This window comes from Crotalus tigris, unplaced genomic scaffold (genome assembly GCF_016545835.1).
Source record: "Crotalus tigris isolate CLP2741 ecotype Arizona unplaced genomic scaffold, ASM1654583v1 scf7180000017731.4096049, whole genome shotgun sequence".
In the NCBI taxonomy this organism is placed as follows: Eukaryota; Metazoa; Chordata; class Lepidosauria; order Squamata; family Viperidae; genus Crotalus; species Crotalus tigris.
Genome location: NW_024096599.1, coordinates 2803101 through 2820492, shown reverse-complemented (window position 1 = coordinate 2820492; position 17392 = coordinate 2803101). Strand labels below are relative to the sequence as shown.

General features: G+C 35.5%; 1 protein-coding gene across 5 annotated transcripts in view; it reads right to left on the bottom strand.

Annotated features, from left to right (window-relative positions):
* Positions 1-17392, bottom strand: part of GNAL (G protein subunit alpha L) — a 93308-nt gene that overhangs the window by 16398 nt on the left and 59518 nt on the right. For 4 of the 5 annotated variants that reach the window (XM_039339227.1, XM_039339228.1, XM_039339229.1 and 1 more), the window contains one exon: positions 6890-6987. In XM_039339227.1, coding sequence (XP_039195161.1) covers positions 6890-6987 — 98 coding nt within the window. Of the gene's footprint in view, positions 1-6889; positions 6988-8389; positions 8508-17392 lie in introns of those variants that run through there. The other variant, XM_039339231.1, reaches the window with a different exon arrangement.

Sequence of the window (17392 nt, the reverse complement as noted above, 5' to 3'; positions counted from 1 at the left end):
TATGGCTGTTAAGTGAATGTCTTAGAGGGCAGCCCTATGTAGAGTTCATTATCAGATGACTAGGGCATGAGTGGCTATCTGAAGGGCTTCTTTTGTTGTTGACGAAAATGCACAACTGTGTTAAGGCTCTCCAGGCCATGACTACCTCCTGTTCTCTAAGCAGTATCTGCAAGTCCAGGAGGACCCCCAAATTCATATATGTGGTATGCAGTATCTAGATTCAAAACAAAAAAAGATTTTATAGATATAGATATAAAAGGCATAGACACTGGATTAGCTGCTCCTTAAAGGAGCCATGTTTTTTTCTGGGCTAACATAGTAGCTGCACAGAATTAGGAAATATATGTTACAGTTTAAGATCTTGGTGACACAAGATTGCACTCTGTTGCTACCTCCTTAACTCAATTTTGTATGTTCCCGAATTCTCATAATAATCACATAAGCCCAGGAAAATGTGTGGCTCCTTTAAACAGCAGCCAGTAGGTATAGTGAGGGTGCTCACACCAGCTCTGAAGCATCCTTCTCCACTTCACATTTGAATACTTCATACCTGTACTTCCAACGCTTAAATGGCCGATCTGTATAGGACACTGGTGGCGAACCTATGGCATGGGTGCCAGAGGTGGTACTTGGAGCCCTCTCTGTGGGCACACATGCCGTTGCCCCAGCCTTGCCTCCCCCGGTGACCCCTTCCTCTCCACCAGCCCCCCTGAAGGAAAGTCGTCCTTGAGCATGGCCCACACAGAGCAGCGCAGCCAAGGACATGGCAGTCAGGCAGCGTAGACAAGACTCTGCCCTCACACCCCATCATGCAGTTGATGCTGCAGGGCATGGGCAGAGGGTGTGGCCGCCATAGTGCTGCTGGGCTGCCTGGGCAATCTGTGGCGGACCCTGGAGGCGGTGAGTGAACCTGTGGGCAGGCGGGGTGGGGGATGGGGGCAGAGCAGGGGGTGGAGTGGGGACGGGGCCAATTTTTGGGCACTCGGTCTCTAAAAGGTTCGTATCACTGGTATAGGAACTATTACAACAAGAGCAATATTTCCTTGTCCTTTGGTAATTTCAGCAGTTATTAGTCAAACGTATTCTGATTTTAAAGCTATTTAAGCAATGAACACAATTTGCACCAAAATGATTTATATGTTCAGCTTGTCTTGAAGGGTTAGAAATCATGTGAATATAAATGGTAGCCAGATGTATATTTTGATGCATATTTATCAGTTGCTTGACATTCTCTAAGTATTAGATAATATACAAAATATTTACAGACACAAGACAGAAGAGTTAATATGTATCCCAAGCTATAAATTTCCCACAGGTTTGAGGGAATATAATTAAGACCGCATCCAGAAGATTAAATTATGCTCTTAAGAAGTGAAGTGTGTCATCGATAAGCAGTCTAGATTTTGAGGAAAATTAGTTTTCTTAACTATATTTACGTGAAAGGAAGATGAGGGTTTATTTTTTAAATAATTTAACTTAGAAATGAGAAAACCTTCTTGGATTTATTAAGGACCAGGCAACATAAATTTGTTTTGGTAGAAACTGTCTTCATTCAGGGTTGTCTTCGTGCCAGGTAAATACAGTAGTGTATGAACCATATTTTAGTTGACGAGATATTTTTGGCTTCTAAGTCAAATAATTAACCCTTGTTCTAGTGCAAACAATATTAAGATTTATATCTGCAGTACTGCCACATAAAAACAAATTTAGCAGACTCCCACGGTATTAAGTTTAAAATACATATCTGTTCACATGGAATATTTTGGTATTCTGATGTTCCTACTGCAAAATTTTCTGGCATATGTTCACATGCAAGGGAAGAGAAAAAAGCCCAGTTTGTAATACTAGAAGGTAAACATAAGTTTGTGCTAGTTGATGCAATGCAGCTGATTATGGCACAAAAGCAAGAATCATTAAAGATATCTCTAATATACATTTAAACAGATTTTCTCTGTCTCTCTTCTGAAATGATTCCTTAGGTTCTTAAATTGTTTAATTCTTATCTCATTATTCAGAATGCATATAAAAATAGAACCAACACTGTACTATTGTAATACACTGAATGCTATAAAATTAAACTGCTTGAGGCTTTTAATGCAGTGGCTATGCAGACTAGCCATTCTGCTGCAGGGCTTAAGGACTGGTTTTCTTTACTTCCATCTCAGCAGCATGAAGGGGCACTGGTACTGCAAGCAATAGGAGATCTCTACATGTCTCACAACCTTTTCTCTACCTTGTTTCTGCACAATTCTAGAGCAGAAGTAACTTATAAAGTACGTAAAGTGAGGAATAAATAAATGGGACCCATAAACCAGCTTCCCTTTTCCTGCAATGCCCTTTTCTGCTGCTTAAACTGAATTTAAATGGGGAGGATGTAGGATATTAAAGCTGATAAAAGTCTGTATACTGGGAACACAAAATCAATCACATATAGTGCAAATCAGCCTTATAATACCACAGCAAAGTTGTACTAAAACACAACATGCAGTTATCACAATAACATAACCTGTAGCTGTTATGCTTTATTGCTAGCTAAAATACAAATTATATAGACAGTATAAGAAATGAAGAAAATACAACTTTCTTTAAAGCAGAAATTCAAAAGTTAATAAATAGACAGCCCATGCAAAAAACTGCAAATGTTTTGTCATCCAAATCTAAACCAGCAGTTTTTCAGAAAAAATTAGGTTGCTGTTCAGTTTTTCAATCAAAACTGGATTTTAGCTCTCATGGCAGAAGGCATACAGCCTGGTTATCGTTCTCCTCCTTTCCACTATCAAAAGGGTGGCTGTGTGGGTGCTTTCTAAAATATGCTTACTGAATATTCAATGCAAGAATACAATGAACATGTAATGACAATGGAATCTGGTCTTCATTAGTAACTTTTAAATACAGATGTACAAGTACTTAAATGTGTACTTTGCTATGTGTCATGCCAGCAGTCCAAGGATCCTGGCATGAGCATTATAATGAATAGTCTAAAATGAAACTAGCATCTAGTTTTCAGATACTGGAAAATATTATCTGGCTGTTTAAGAATGGACCTGGAAATTGAGTTGTCCTATAGCAAATACAAAAGTAGAAGGTGAAAGATGAAGAGGATGGACCACAGCAAGGTGATTCAATTGCAAGATGGCACACAACCAAACAAACAAACAACCTACTATTTAATAATTAAACAATCAAGCAATTTATGAATTTATATGCATAGTGAGTTTAATTCCGTCCATATATTCATTTTGCTATTTTCTGTTCAATTTAAATACTTAAGGACGCTGTTCAAGGTGAATGCTATCTTCAAAATCATACATGCTTTAGAAAGCATAAACAAAGTTGAGATCACCATCTTTAATTAATGGCTAAAATCAAGATGGTGTCACCTCATTATCTAATGGACAATTATTAGTATTAGTATAAGGTGTATAGAATAAACAAGAGCAAAGGGACCTTTAATGTGAAATCTCCAATTGAATACACAGTAAACCTTCAATTATATGGATCTTGAATCAGTGGATTTTGAATGTTATAGGGAAAAAAATCTGAATTTCAGACAATAATAGACTTTGTTTCAATTCACTTGGTGAATTAGTCTGGACAATGTTTGTACATTTTATACTTAAGATACATTTTTATACATAATGTACATTTTATACAGGTTTTGCCCAGTGTCTACATTATGAAGAGTTTATGCATATTCTACTGATGTGTAATCTCAGTATTTAATAGACATTCAGTTCCAGCTGCTATTTGGGTTATCCTAACTGGAAGAGGTATTCTTCCAGTTAGGGCTGTAACAGACCTGCCTGTTACAGTCATAAGTCATTAACAATCACAAAATGGGTTACTTAGTGGTGGTTTTTAAGTGTTCATGGAAGGCATGTGAATGCTGTGGTCATTAAGTGAACCTATTGTTCACCATGGTCTGGTTTTGTCCAAAAACAGAAGTGCAGGTTTTTGGCAAAACCATTGTAAAAACATAGTCATGTGACCACAGGATGCTGCAAATGGCCATAAATGTGGCTATGTTGCCGACTGCCCGAACTGCAGTCATCATCGGAATTTTGGATCAGGTCATAAATTCATCTTTTCAGGTGGATTATAATTTCAAAGAGATTGAGAATTTACTCTAAAACTGAATTTCATACACTTGGTGCACTCCAAGATTAATCTCTATCGCTTGAAATTCAAGTGGGTATGCCAGACAACATTGAGACATTTGTGTTTGGTATGGCAGCTGTGGATCTTCATGAATGGGATGGCCTGCTTACATAACTCATACTCTGGTATCCTTCTGGGTGCATTACTGCAACATATTGTAAGAGGGTCTGTCCTTGAAGATAAGAAGGAAATTGAAGGAGCACAACATGGAGAACGGTACTGTAGAATGCAACAATGGGAGGGCTATCCCAAACTCCATTTAAGGAGCACCTGTCCTAAATAAATTGTACTCACGTCTTATATACAGGCAGTCCTCAATTTACGTCAACAACTGAGCCCAAAATTTATGTTGCTAAGTGAAATATTTGTTGTGAATTTTGCCCCATTTTATGACCTTTCTTGCCACTGTTGTTAAGTGAATTGTTGCAGTTGTTAAGTTAGTAAGACAGTTGTTAACGTGAATCTGGTTTCCCCATTGACTTTGCTTGTCAGAAGGTCACAGAAGCTGATCACATGACCCCAAGGCACTGCAGCCATCCTAAATATGAGTCAGTTGCCAGGCATTTTAATTTTGATCACATGACCTTGGGGATGCTGCAACGGTCATAAGTGTGAAAAATGGTCATAAGTCACTTTTTTCAGTGCCGTTATAACTTCAAACAGCCACTAAATGAACTGTTGTATATCAAGGACTACCTGTACTACTCGTTGGGCTTTTACTAATATTTAAAACCCTTAAAAGTTTAAACCTTAATATTTCAGACAGCTTCGTTCCCACTATAATGTGCCCAAGTATTCAGAGGCTGTGTCATCACTCTATGACTGTGAGACATGTGCTTTGTTGGGGAGTGGCAAAAGTCTTCTTTGTCATCTAACTTTCAGATGACCTCTCCTTGAGGCCAGGTTGGCTCTGACATTTTGCTTTTTCGCACTGGGGAAGATTTTTTTTTTAAAATCATATTTAGAACCCAGTGACCACAGCTTCATCATGCTTTTTATCACTTTCTCTCTCTATTGTGGCTGCTCAATCAGAATAATTGTGGTTATATTGTTTTATTTCAGTTTTATGAACCGTATCTTGTTACATGAGTTTCTGGATAATGGGCGGGCCAAAGTTGGATGCTCTGAAATATAAGCAGAGTTGATAAAGGTTCACATGAATTCCAGAGCTGTAGTTTAGACTGGGAAGTGAGAAAACTTTTTTTTTTAAAGGTAATGTTAATGTTCCTGAAAATTGGTAGAACCAAACCAAAACAATGTTTTTTACCATTACGCAGGGAAATGGAAAGTGTTAAAATACTTATATATTTTTAATCCCTACAGTATATCTATAGATTGTTAAATGAACAATTAAGCAACAAATGAGAATTGCAACTACGATCAATTTGAAATCTCTGGTATTCACAACAGTAACAAAACTGCATGTTCATAACACACGTAACATTTTAAGAAAGCATACTACTTTACAGTAATATTAGTAGTAGGGGATAATATATCTTAAAAGGTACTCTTCCAGCTATGCAAACAATCCATTATTTAGTCACTACAATGAGACCTAAATAAGATAAACCACTAGTTTATGCTTATTTTAGTTTAAACCGTATCAGATAGTTCTTGCAGTAATTAGCAACAACAGAAGTGATGACAATAATATTATGGAAAAATTATTTTTTAATCAGAAATTTATATTTGTTTTTCATCTCTGAAACAAGGGAAACTAAAACTTCAACAAAGTATTAGTTTAAGGATGTGTATCTTCAAGCAACCACATTATTGTATGTTTTTCGTTATTTTTCCCCTTAAAAGATTTCAGTATATTTTACAGCTTATATGTTGTATTAGATATTTTCAGTGGTGGGATTCAGCCAGTTCGCACTGGTTCAGTAGAACCAGTAGCTAATTTTTTGTTGACTTTGGCGAACTGGCTGATGCCGTAGCCCTTTTTCGCAAGACCCAGAACGGACCACTGGAAGTGCATTGACGCCACTTCCAGAAACCTGTTCTGAGTTGGGGAGGCCTCCCAGGCCAGAACAGCCCACCGGAAGTGCGTGGATGCCACTTCCAGAAGTCCGTTCTGAGCCTGGGAGGCTTCCCCCAGGCTTCCGAGGCTCAGAATGGACTTCCGGAAGTGGTGTCCAAACAGAGAACTGGTTGCTCAGGTTATTTGAATCCCATCACTGGATATTTTCCAGTGTTCAATAAAATCAAACTGCCTAATTGTCTTATTTAGAAGGAAAAAGTGTGTCATATTTTTATTAGATGTGTATCTAAAGCACATATAATAAAGTATCTTGGTGGACTGCAGGTTTTTTCCATCCATCATGAATCCTCTATTATATACTAACATACCTTCCTATACAAATTAAAATTTCAAATCAGCTGAAAGAAAAGAAACCAAACCTATTACACATACATATGCAATCTTATTTAAACTCAGAGACTTTGAATAGTGGTATATAACTGAAAACTTAATCTATGTTATGTAAATAAAAACATATTACAATTTATATACTGTACTGCTAGTATCAATAACAGTAATTATTAACAAAGGGAATTAATGGACTTTTTAGTTAAATGAATGATTCAGACAAAATTACAATGTAAATTATTTTCTTTTGCCTTTCAAGACAGAATCCCAGACACAGAAACACTTTATGCATATTTCCACTGGCTTCCAGTAATAAAACACAGAACACAATTTTAGAAAGATTTTCCTAGAAGTGCTACTTACTATTGTGCACAGTCAATAAGTTGATATTCATTTGATCTCTCAAAGCATGCCTTTACTCCTTCATCATCCCAGAGCTTTTTTGCATGTTCAAAGAATTCCTGAAAATTGGAAATTTAATAATATATTTTATAAAGTATTTAAATACTCATTCCACTATTATAAAATATTTAAGGAGGAAACTTCATTAGCACTCTATGCAAACAAGCATGTAGCATCTTTAACACTCAAAAGGAACCTTGTAGGATGTTACCTCTCAAATGTTATTTTAACTTTTATTTCAAAAAAGAAAAGATTTTTATTAAAATTTCTATTAAAAGATGTTAGGTGTATCTATGTTTTAAATAGAGATACTGTAAATTGCTGATATATTATTTTATGAATTTCAGGTATAATCTTTAGTATGTAATGTACTTGATGATGATTTTGATAGTTCAATTTGGATAAAGACTGTTTTATGATAGATTTTATATATCACAATTTCCATTTAGAATGTAACTTCTCCTTGAGTCACGAATGGGTATTAGAATGTAAGATGCTATTTTAAATGTAATGTTGTTGGAAAAGGGAGAAAAAAATGCTCATTTAAAAAAAAAGGAAATGTTATTTTCATATTCATTGGTTCAGGGGGTCCAAGAATGTAATATAATATTATCACTTCCAAAATTACTTTGCCTACCTCAAAGCTATGAAAATGAAAATAGGAAGTACATATAAATGTTGCTATTAAAAATACTCTAAAAGACTGAAATTAGTTTTTTATGACATGATCTACGAAGCTAGCCTATATTTTTTAAAATGTACAGAAAATGAAAATAGCAGTGAAACATTCTATTCAAAAGCGCATAATAGTAACAGAATGTCTGGATGACAATGTAGTTTTTACAAATATTATAAAGTTTTATGTAAAAATACAATGTGCCTTTTTCCAGCACAGAATTCTGCTACAAATGTTAGTTTATTGCAGGGGTAGGCAACTTTGGCTCTTTTATGACTCGTGGACTTCAACTCCTAGAATTCCTGAGTCAGCCATGCTGACTCAGGAATTCTGGGAGTTGAAGTCCACGAGTCATAAAAGAGCCAAGGTTGCCTACTCCTGGTTTATTGTATACTAATCTTAATTACAATGACAGCTCTACCTTAATGTAAGTTACAGTTATATTTCCAAATAAGCCTCAATTAAAATAAATCAGAGTATTTAACTGAGGAAAATTGAGTTAAAAAAATACTCTAAGGAAAATCTAAAGTACTTAATTAGTTTGCAATTGAAGTTATCTTTATTTAATAGAATTTTGTTTATTTATTTGATTTATATAGTGCTCATTTCAGCAGCATAAAGTGACAATTTTAGACCAATGTTTTTAAACCCTTTACCATTGCAGTTACATTTCAGGGAATTATTTATTTCCAGTATCAGATTTTTTTTAAAAAATAAAGTTCTAAAAGTTTGCCACATGCCATGATATATTTGCTTTGAAACTTTAATCCCAAATTCTTACTAACTTAAGTTTAATTCTGCCTATGGAGGTTCTCAATCATCCAGGTCATGGTTGTCCCAAAGGTGCTTTTCAAAAGGCAACTGGACTTTCTTGTTTTTTTTCCTTGAAGACGTTTTGCTTCTCACCCAAGAAGCTTCTTCAGTTCTGGCTGAATAGTGGGGAATGGAAGGAAAGAAGAAAACAACAAACGAAGCAACGTTGTCATTCCATACGTTGCAGGAATATCTGAAAAGCTCAGGAGGATTTTCAACACAACATATGTACACATTTTAAACCCAATAATATATAAAGGCAGAAGCCTGTCCACCCCAAGGATAAAACACAAATTGAGCGATGTGGTATATGCTGTGGAATGCAGTGAGACATGTGCAGATTTGTATATTGTGGAACAAACAACAACTTCACAAACACATGGCACAACATAGGAGAATAAACCCATCAGGACAAGACTTAGCAGTCCATCTGGCATCTGAAAGACAAAGGTCATTCTTTTGAAGACAGCAAAGTCCATATTCTGAACAGAGAGGACCAAAAGTTTGAAAGAGGGGTCAAAGAGGCAATCTGTATTAAAACTGAACAGCCCTCTCTCAACAAAGGGGGAGGGATATGACATCACCTATCCCCTGTCTACAATACAGTCCTTTCAGCATTTTGGCAGTGGTCTGCTCTCCAAGCTTGTTTCAATTTAGTTTCTGAATATTTTGTTACCAGACTAGGTAACATCATCAGCAGAATTTTCTTGTCTTATTCATCTTTAGCTTATATATGTTTTGTGTGCCAAGGCAGTCCTTCCAGCAGTTCCAAGAAGGTTGCACACCATTTGCACTCTTATTCAGGTGACCCTGAGGGTATAAATAAATCCCAAAATGGCTTCAACAACTTTCAGAGAGGTAACCATTGACCTTCAGAGTGCTCGTAACACAGGACTGCTAAGGAATATAAATTCTTCCATTCTCCACTGTTCACCAGAATTGAAGAAGCTTCTTAGATGAAAAGTGAAACATCTTCAAGGAAAAAAAAAACCAAGAAAGTCTACTTGCCTTTTGAAAAGCACCTTTGGGTTTAAGTTAATTCCTTTAAATTTAATTTTGAATACTTATGTAATATAGCAATAATAAAAAGGGATATAAGCAATTTAAAAGGTAAAAAATCTTGAAATATATATATATATATTCAGACACACACACACACACACATGTATGTATTATGTGTATGTGTGTGTGTGTGTATGTGTGTGTGTATTATACTAGAGTAGAGCCAACATCAGAAAAGACTTACAAAATAAAACAAAAACAACTAAACTGTCTGGGAAATTAAAAAGGTTAGCTTTTAGCTAAACTGCATAGAATGTTTGCAAATGAAAATCTACAAGTAAAACACAACAAGAAACGAAACAAGAAATAAAGGTAGGCTTGAAAATTAACATAAGGATGGGCAATATTTTGTTCTCTGAGGTCACACTTAGCATTTATGAGGCAACATTCTCAGGAGTGGGCTTATAATACAAGATGGGTAAGGATGTATCACACAGGTGAACAAGTCCAGGAATTATATTTTCCTGAATTTGTAGAGCATCTAAAATAATGAACCTTCAATCAGTTTAGCTGCCAGGCAGTACAGATGCAAAGAAAATAAAATGTATCCTATGTTTATAGCAGAATTCTAAAGCATAGTCTTGAGACTTTCCAAGAAGACATTATCAATTTTAAGGTTTCAAAGCAACTACAAAGGATTCTTCCCCACAATTTAGCTTGAAGATAGAAGTTCTTTCCGCCAGCTTATTTTACAAATCTCTGATCAATGGGACAAGACTGTATACTTGTTCTCAGTCTTGATTTAATAGACAATGGGGGAATGTTTATTCATTCAATACAAATATCTTTGAATTTACATAGATGTAATTTGTATAATTACATAATTTACATTTTATGCCATCTATGTCAATTTATTTATGCAAATTATGTAAACTGACACCAAAGACCTATAAATGTCAATTATGCAATTATGAAAATGAACTAGAATAAAATCACAAAGTCATAAATTACATAACATGCTGGTTTTTGACCAAATAAAGATTTGATGATGATAAATTATATAAACTAATTACATGAAATGCACATTCTCTGTTTTTTCAAGGTCTACCTATAAATCGAAGTACAGAAGAAAAATTTTGAGACAAACAGCAAAAGTTGAAAGTTAAAGGTCAACAAATGAAAATAGGAAACATAGCTTATTGAGGGAACAGGAGACAGTAATTGCTTTAAAACTGGTTATAAAATGAGAAATGAACAAAAATATTAGATGAAGAATGTAAAAAAATTCCACCACACACTCTAGCAGCTGATGTAAGAAAAGGTCTCCCTGCAGGTTTTAGTTGTGACCGACTTTAGGGGGGCGTTCTCATCTCCGTTTCTTAAGTCAAAGAGCTATCGTTGTCCAGAGATGTTTTTGTGATCATGTGGCCAGCATAACTTCATGCCACAACACGAAGCATATGTGAAACACAGAAGACTGTTACATTTCCCCATGCTCATATGCAATACCTATTCATCTACTTGCATTTGCATATTTCAAACTGCTAGGTTGGCAGGAGCTGGGACAAGTGATAGGAGCTCACTCTGTCTCCTGGCACTTGGGTCTCAAACTGCCAAGTTGGACATCTTTAACTGTCTAAGACTCAGTGTCCTAACTGAGGACCGCTGAGTGGCTGAGTCCTAACTGCTGAGCCACCATGTCCCATATGTTGATGTGAGAAGAATAGGTAAAATTAGGAAGCACAGCATGAGATTTCCTAAACACTGCTTTCAAAAGTCTTGGGGTAGAACTATTTCCAATTTGTCACAAAAATATCACTTTTAATGTGTCTGAAAGGAATATACAGAATATATATTATACAGAAGTAGGCTTGAGCAAAAAGCTTTTAGTTCTATGAAAGTTATCAATACTTAATGCAGCTAAAAATATTCAGAAAAGAAGAATGTCCCAACAAAAACTATATAAATGGGTGGAACTGATCAAAAAGATTCATAGGGAGAGATGGGGAAACCCTCAATATTTGAAATACAATCTATGCAGTGTTGACAAGAAAACTGGTATTAGAATCAAGGAATGCAATTCTAGAAATGCTTTTTCTTTTTTTATTTTTTAAAACTCATGAAGATCCATCAGGAAAGATGCATGCTGTCTATTTTTTATTCAGAAATGTACATTTCTGAAATCAACAGGATAACATTTTATGATCACACTGGAAGTCACTTAATCTAACACCTTTTCATTAAAGGAAATCCATTATTAGGCAAGAATTGATAGATAGTCATCTAGTTTCTACTTAAAAACCTCTAATCACTATTTACTTCCTTTCAAGAAATTCTTATCCACTACTGAACAGCTCATAACCTCAGGAAATTCTTCCTAGTGATTAGTCTTAAATCTTTTTTTTTTCTTATAAGTCATTTGTTCCATCATTTAAGAGATAACCAAATGTTTGGAAACAGCTCTTTAACTGACTCTCATAAGCTTAAGTTCATGCAACAAACTATCTCAAATCATGTAGATAATGGCAACCACTCTACTATTTATTATATCTCTGGACTGAGAGGTTTGATAAATACAGTGGAGGAAATGGAACCATGAATTCTCCTAATATAGACTTGCTACAAAAGATATTTTAGTACTGCCACTAAACTTTTTCATTCTCAAGTAGAATCCTTGAGTAATGAATATATTCAGGAATTTTGTAAGTGATGTAGTTTATAAATATCTCTAGTACAGCTCCTTCTCATAACTAGGAGAAAGTTGGTTCAAAATTAAAAAAATGACACATGAAATATATTCTAACTCTCTTTAATAATTTAAGAAATTACCCTAAAGTTCAATTTTGCAGAATATTTGAATGCACTTTGTCAAATTTGTATTTTGAACCCTGTCTTTCTAATCTTCTCTAGGGTTTTCTTTAGCAGTCTATTTTTGGCTATACAGTATCATATTCTTCTCTCTGACTGGAAAATTGATTAAGCTGGTATCTTTGTGTGACTGTTTGTATCAGCTTTCTAAAACGAACAGCATTACATGTGATTCACAGGAATTAACTTTGTTTTTTATTTAAAAGTGCCATAATCCAAAAGAGTCAGATTGTTGTTATTCCTGTAGGAGTTTTTCTCTCTTGCTCTGACATTAATGAAGAGAGGATAAATGTAGAAACTTACTCTTAAAAATAGCAAAACTTATTTTAATAATTATGAAATAATTTCAAAAGTAAAACTATCACTGATAGCTTTAAGAAAAGTGGAATCATGCAAGTATTTTGTGTTATTTTTTTCTTCATTTTTTGCTTTAGCAGCTATTTAGCTGAAAATAGCTTGAAATAAAAAAAAACTACTTTAACTTATCAAGTTTATTCAATTGTCTCAAACATATGCAGTATTAATGTGGAGAGGAATTTGACTAAATTATATGACAACATGAACAGAATGGAATGAACATTAAAACAGGAATATAACAACTTGCGAGTAATATTGGTATCGATTTAGGCATTCTCATCAGAAAAATACACAATCATTCTAACTGTTAAGATTATTTACTTAACACTAAATTAAACATAATCTAAAATAAAAATCTGTACACTTGAAGCTCAAATAAGCAACTTTAGTTCCATGATAATCACGTTTTGTCGAGGGGACTGGATATACCCTTATGGCTCTAACACTTGCATCTCTCCATGCTGTGTACATGGATTTATTCAAAGAAGGAGATTATTTTGCTATTGGGAACAGCAGCTTGTTGTGCTAAACTAACAACAAAGACAAAGAGGACTCTAATACACAAATAAATCTCTCACAAGGGTAGAGTCTCTCTCTCTCTCTCTCTCTAACTTACAACAAAAGCTTCATTAGCACGAAGCCTAAGGCATAACAGTCATTAAAATCCATTTAGGAATAGCCAACAGTAGCAGCCATGGGACATGCTTAGTATTATGTTCAAAGTCTCACTGTACACCTGCTTTAGTGTATACTTAATTAAGACAGTAACCCTTGGGAGAAAATAATATTTGTCACCAGCCAGATATTTTTTCTACTATAATTTCTAAGTATGCAATAAGCATCCAATTACTTTGCTAATTACTAACAGTTATTTACTTTCATAGGAGCATTTTTTCCTATTTTCAAAAAAAGGGAAAACATTTTTCCAATTTTATTTGATTATTCATCACTGATTTCGGGGGATGTAATTGTACTATTCATGTAGCAAAACACATTGTTTAACATAGAGAATTAGTAAACATCACTTCCTCCTCTTTCAGATATATTCCACAGCTCCTAGAGAATTGTATGATGTAATCTTTTATAAAGTTAACAAAATATTTTTCTACACCATGACACAAGTGCACAATAAAACTATTTTCTAGATACTAAATAATTTTTCAGAAACAATACTCAGAACATTTTTGCTGATTTCATTACACTCCATTTAAGACCTTTTACATTCTTTTTCCAACAAGCAGATTTGATTGGGACTTCATTTTATTTTCTAGATAAAATACAGCTAGCATTCACGTAAAAGTATTCATATTAGTGAAGATACTGATGCAAGCCATTTAATATTTGCTTAGTAAGATTTAAGAACAACTACATTTTCAACAATATTTCATACACAATAGTTCAATAAAAGGGTACTGTTTTTCAGTAGATAATATTATTTAAATAAAGCATTTAATTTAACATTTCAATTAATGGCCAAGTTCTCTGTGGTCACCAGCTATGATTAGCATTTCTAAATTTTTGCTACTTCTCCAATTCTTCTGCCTACATGAAACCACTTAATTCAACATAGCAATCACCAAACAATACTAGGTAGTAAATGAACTATAAAAAGGGAAACAGGGAAACAATACTGATCATGCCTCCTTTACCTAATGTAGATGACAAACTATTCTAAACTTTTATATGTTTGGTTTATATAATTCTGCATAATCAATTCATTCTTATGAATTATTTATTTGCACACTGTTCTTTTAGAAATAATAACAATATGATCTCAAAAGTATGCTGGAAAATTTTAATCATCCTGTAAATTCAGACACACCCAGACTAGCAGGATTATAAGTAAAAATAATTTTTGTAGAGTTGGGTTTCCACAGAACCAGAAAGTGATTTGAAATTGACCAAGCTTATCAGTAGGTCTTTACTGTGATCAAGGACCTTCCAAAGATCCAGCAGCACCACAATACGTGTACCTTTCCAAACAATTTGGCAAAATTACAAAGTAATCCAAAATGTTTCCATCATTATATGGAGACATCCTGGATTGGATGGATTACATCTCAGGGTGTTAAAGGAACTAGCAGGTGTCAGGGAAATTCTCCAAAGTCTTTGAGAAATCCTAGAGCACTGGAGATGTGCCAGAAGAGTGTAGAAGAGTCAGTATCAATGTTTTTTTAAAAAGGAAAAAAGTGGACACGGGAAACTACAGATCAATGAGTTCACATCAATTCTGGGAAAATCTTGGAAAAGATAATCAAGTACTGGACTTGTGAGCACTGAGAAACTAACATGATTATTACCAGGAACCAGCATGATTTTGTTAAGATCAGGTTGGGCCAGACAAATCTTATTGCTTTCTTTGACAAAATTATTAGCTTACTGGACCAAGGAATGCTATGCATGCAGTAGACGTTAGTGAGGCATTTGATAAAGCACACTATACTCTCATTTTTGATAAACTAGAACAGCGTGGGATAGATAGTCCCATTATCACACCTGGCTGAATAAAAATAGCCAATATGTGAACCTTAATAGGTCTATATCCACATGGAGGGAGTATAAAGTGGGGTGCCAGGATTCTATCTTGGATCCATTATTCTTCAACACCTTCATAAATGAGGGATGCTCATAAAATTTGTGGATAATACAGAGGTGGGGCTTGCTATCATCCAAAAGGTAGGCTCAAAAAGATTATGATAATCTAGAACAGGGGTGTCAAACTCACAATGTCACGTGACGTGTCGTGATGTATCGTGACTTTTTTTCCATTGCCAGCAATGGGGTGGCCGTGGTTTTGCCATGATGCATCTGGCCCACGGGCCAGCAGTTTGACACCCCTAATGTAGAACATTGGGTCTTACCCAACAAAATATTGTTCAGTTGTAAGAAATATAAGATTATGTACTTGAGCAGGAGAAACCAAATGCACAGGTACAAAGAGATAGTACCTGGTTCGCAACAGTACTTGTGAAAAGACTGTCAGGTTAAACATGAGCCAGCAATCTATCACAGTTGCCAAGAGTCAATGCAGTTTTGGTGTGCATCAACAGAGATATAGTGTCAACATTACTAAAAATGATAGGACTGCTTCATGATGTACTGGCCATGCCATACCTGGAATACTGTATCCAGTTTAATCACCATAATACAAAAATGGCCCTGAAAAAGTGGAATGATGGCAGAGAAGAAAAAACAAGGATTGTGAAGTGCTTGGTGACTAAATCCTGTGAAGAACAGTTAAAATAATTTGTATCAGCCTATTTAGAAAGTCTTTTTCCATGCATTGGTTTATATTTTAATATATGTACACAATACACTCCTACCTACCTCAACAAATTAGTGCTAGTGTGTTTTTCATACTTGAGTTATAGTTGGCTCCAAGATGGTCTGCTAAGTCAGGGCTTTTCAACCAGTGGTACGGGTACCACCTGTGGTACATTGGCACCTGGCAGGTGGTATGCGACCATCCTAGAAAAGTGGTAGCGGGGGAGGGGAATGAGCTGAACCAGTGGCAGCACCGCACAAGCCTGAACAAGAGATGGCTGGAGCTGCAGGGCTGTCAGGACTCAGCAGAAGCGCCAGGATCAGAACTTCTTCAGGGCTGTCAGGGCTCAGCTGGAGCTCGGCGCTGATCCTGGTGCTTCCGCTGAGCCCAGAAGAAGTGCCGATCAGTTGGAATGTTGCAGCATCTCCAGGGTTTTGTGATTTACATTCAGATGCTTGGCAACTGATTCATATTTATGACGGTCACAGTGTTTCAAGGTCATGTGAAGTGACCAAAACCTGCTGCAACCATCCAGCAGACAGGGGGAGGGATAAAAACCAAACACCCCCTCACTTCACCCCTGCTGCCAATTCTCAACAGAAATGCTCACAACAATGAAAACCTCGGACAGGAGGAAGAGCGCCGCCGGGCGGGCAGGCAGGTGTCTTGCTCGGCTGTGGCTTGGGGGGCGGGCACTTTTTTCAGTGCCATTGTAACTTTGAACAGTCATTAAGTAAACTGTTGTAAGTCGAGGACTACCTGTACTTCATCACTTTTTTCCTTTTGGGGGGGGTCATCAAGTTTTTGACACCTTGCTAGGTGACTGGTGTTCTACAGAAAAGAAAAATAAATATTTTGGAATGGCTTTCAGGGTAGCCAATTATGAATATTATTAAAAATCCATTAGGACATTTCAAACATGCAGGGCATGTCAATTCAACCAAAAATATTTCTGAAGTAAAAAGTTATTCAAGGATGAGTGACAAAAAATTTCCAAGAGCAAGAATAGAAAAGCCCTTAGCTAATTACAAGACACATTTTGCAAGTTTTATTATTTATTTCTGCCAGAGGAAGTGTTATTAGTGACTTAAGAAAGGATGTTCGAACCACTGCATCTTTTTCCTTATTTTGAATTTGGAAACAACTTCACATAAATAGTAAATAGGCATTTAAATGAGCAGAAATATGTGTTTAATTGTCTCATGTCATATGCAGGTAGTTATTGATTTACAACCATTCATTTAGGATGATTCAAATTACAACAGTACTGAGACAAATTACTTACAACCAGTCCTTGTATTTACAACCGTTGTCACAGCACTTCCATGGTCACATGATCAAACTCCTATCTTTTGTAACAATTCTTTTTCCTGTTATTCCACAGATGGTTAGACATTTCATTACATGTACCTGCATCTTGAGGTCTGACAGAAGTATGTATATTGTAGCATGGACTCCTCTATTCAATTCCAGCAAAGGAACA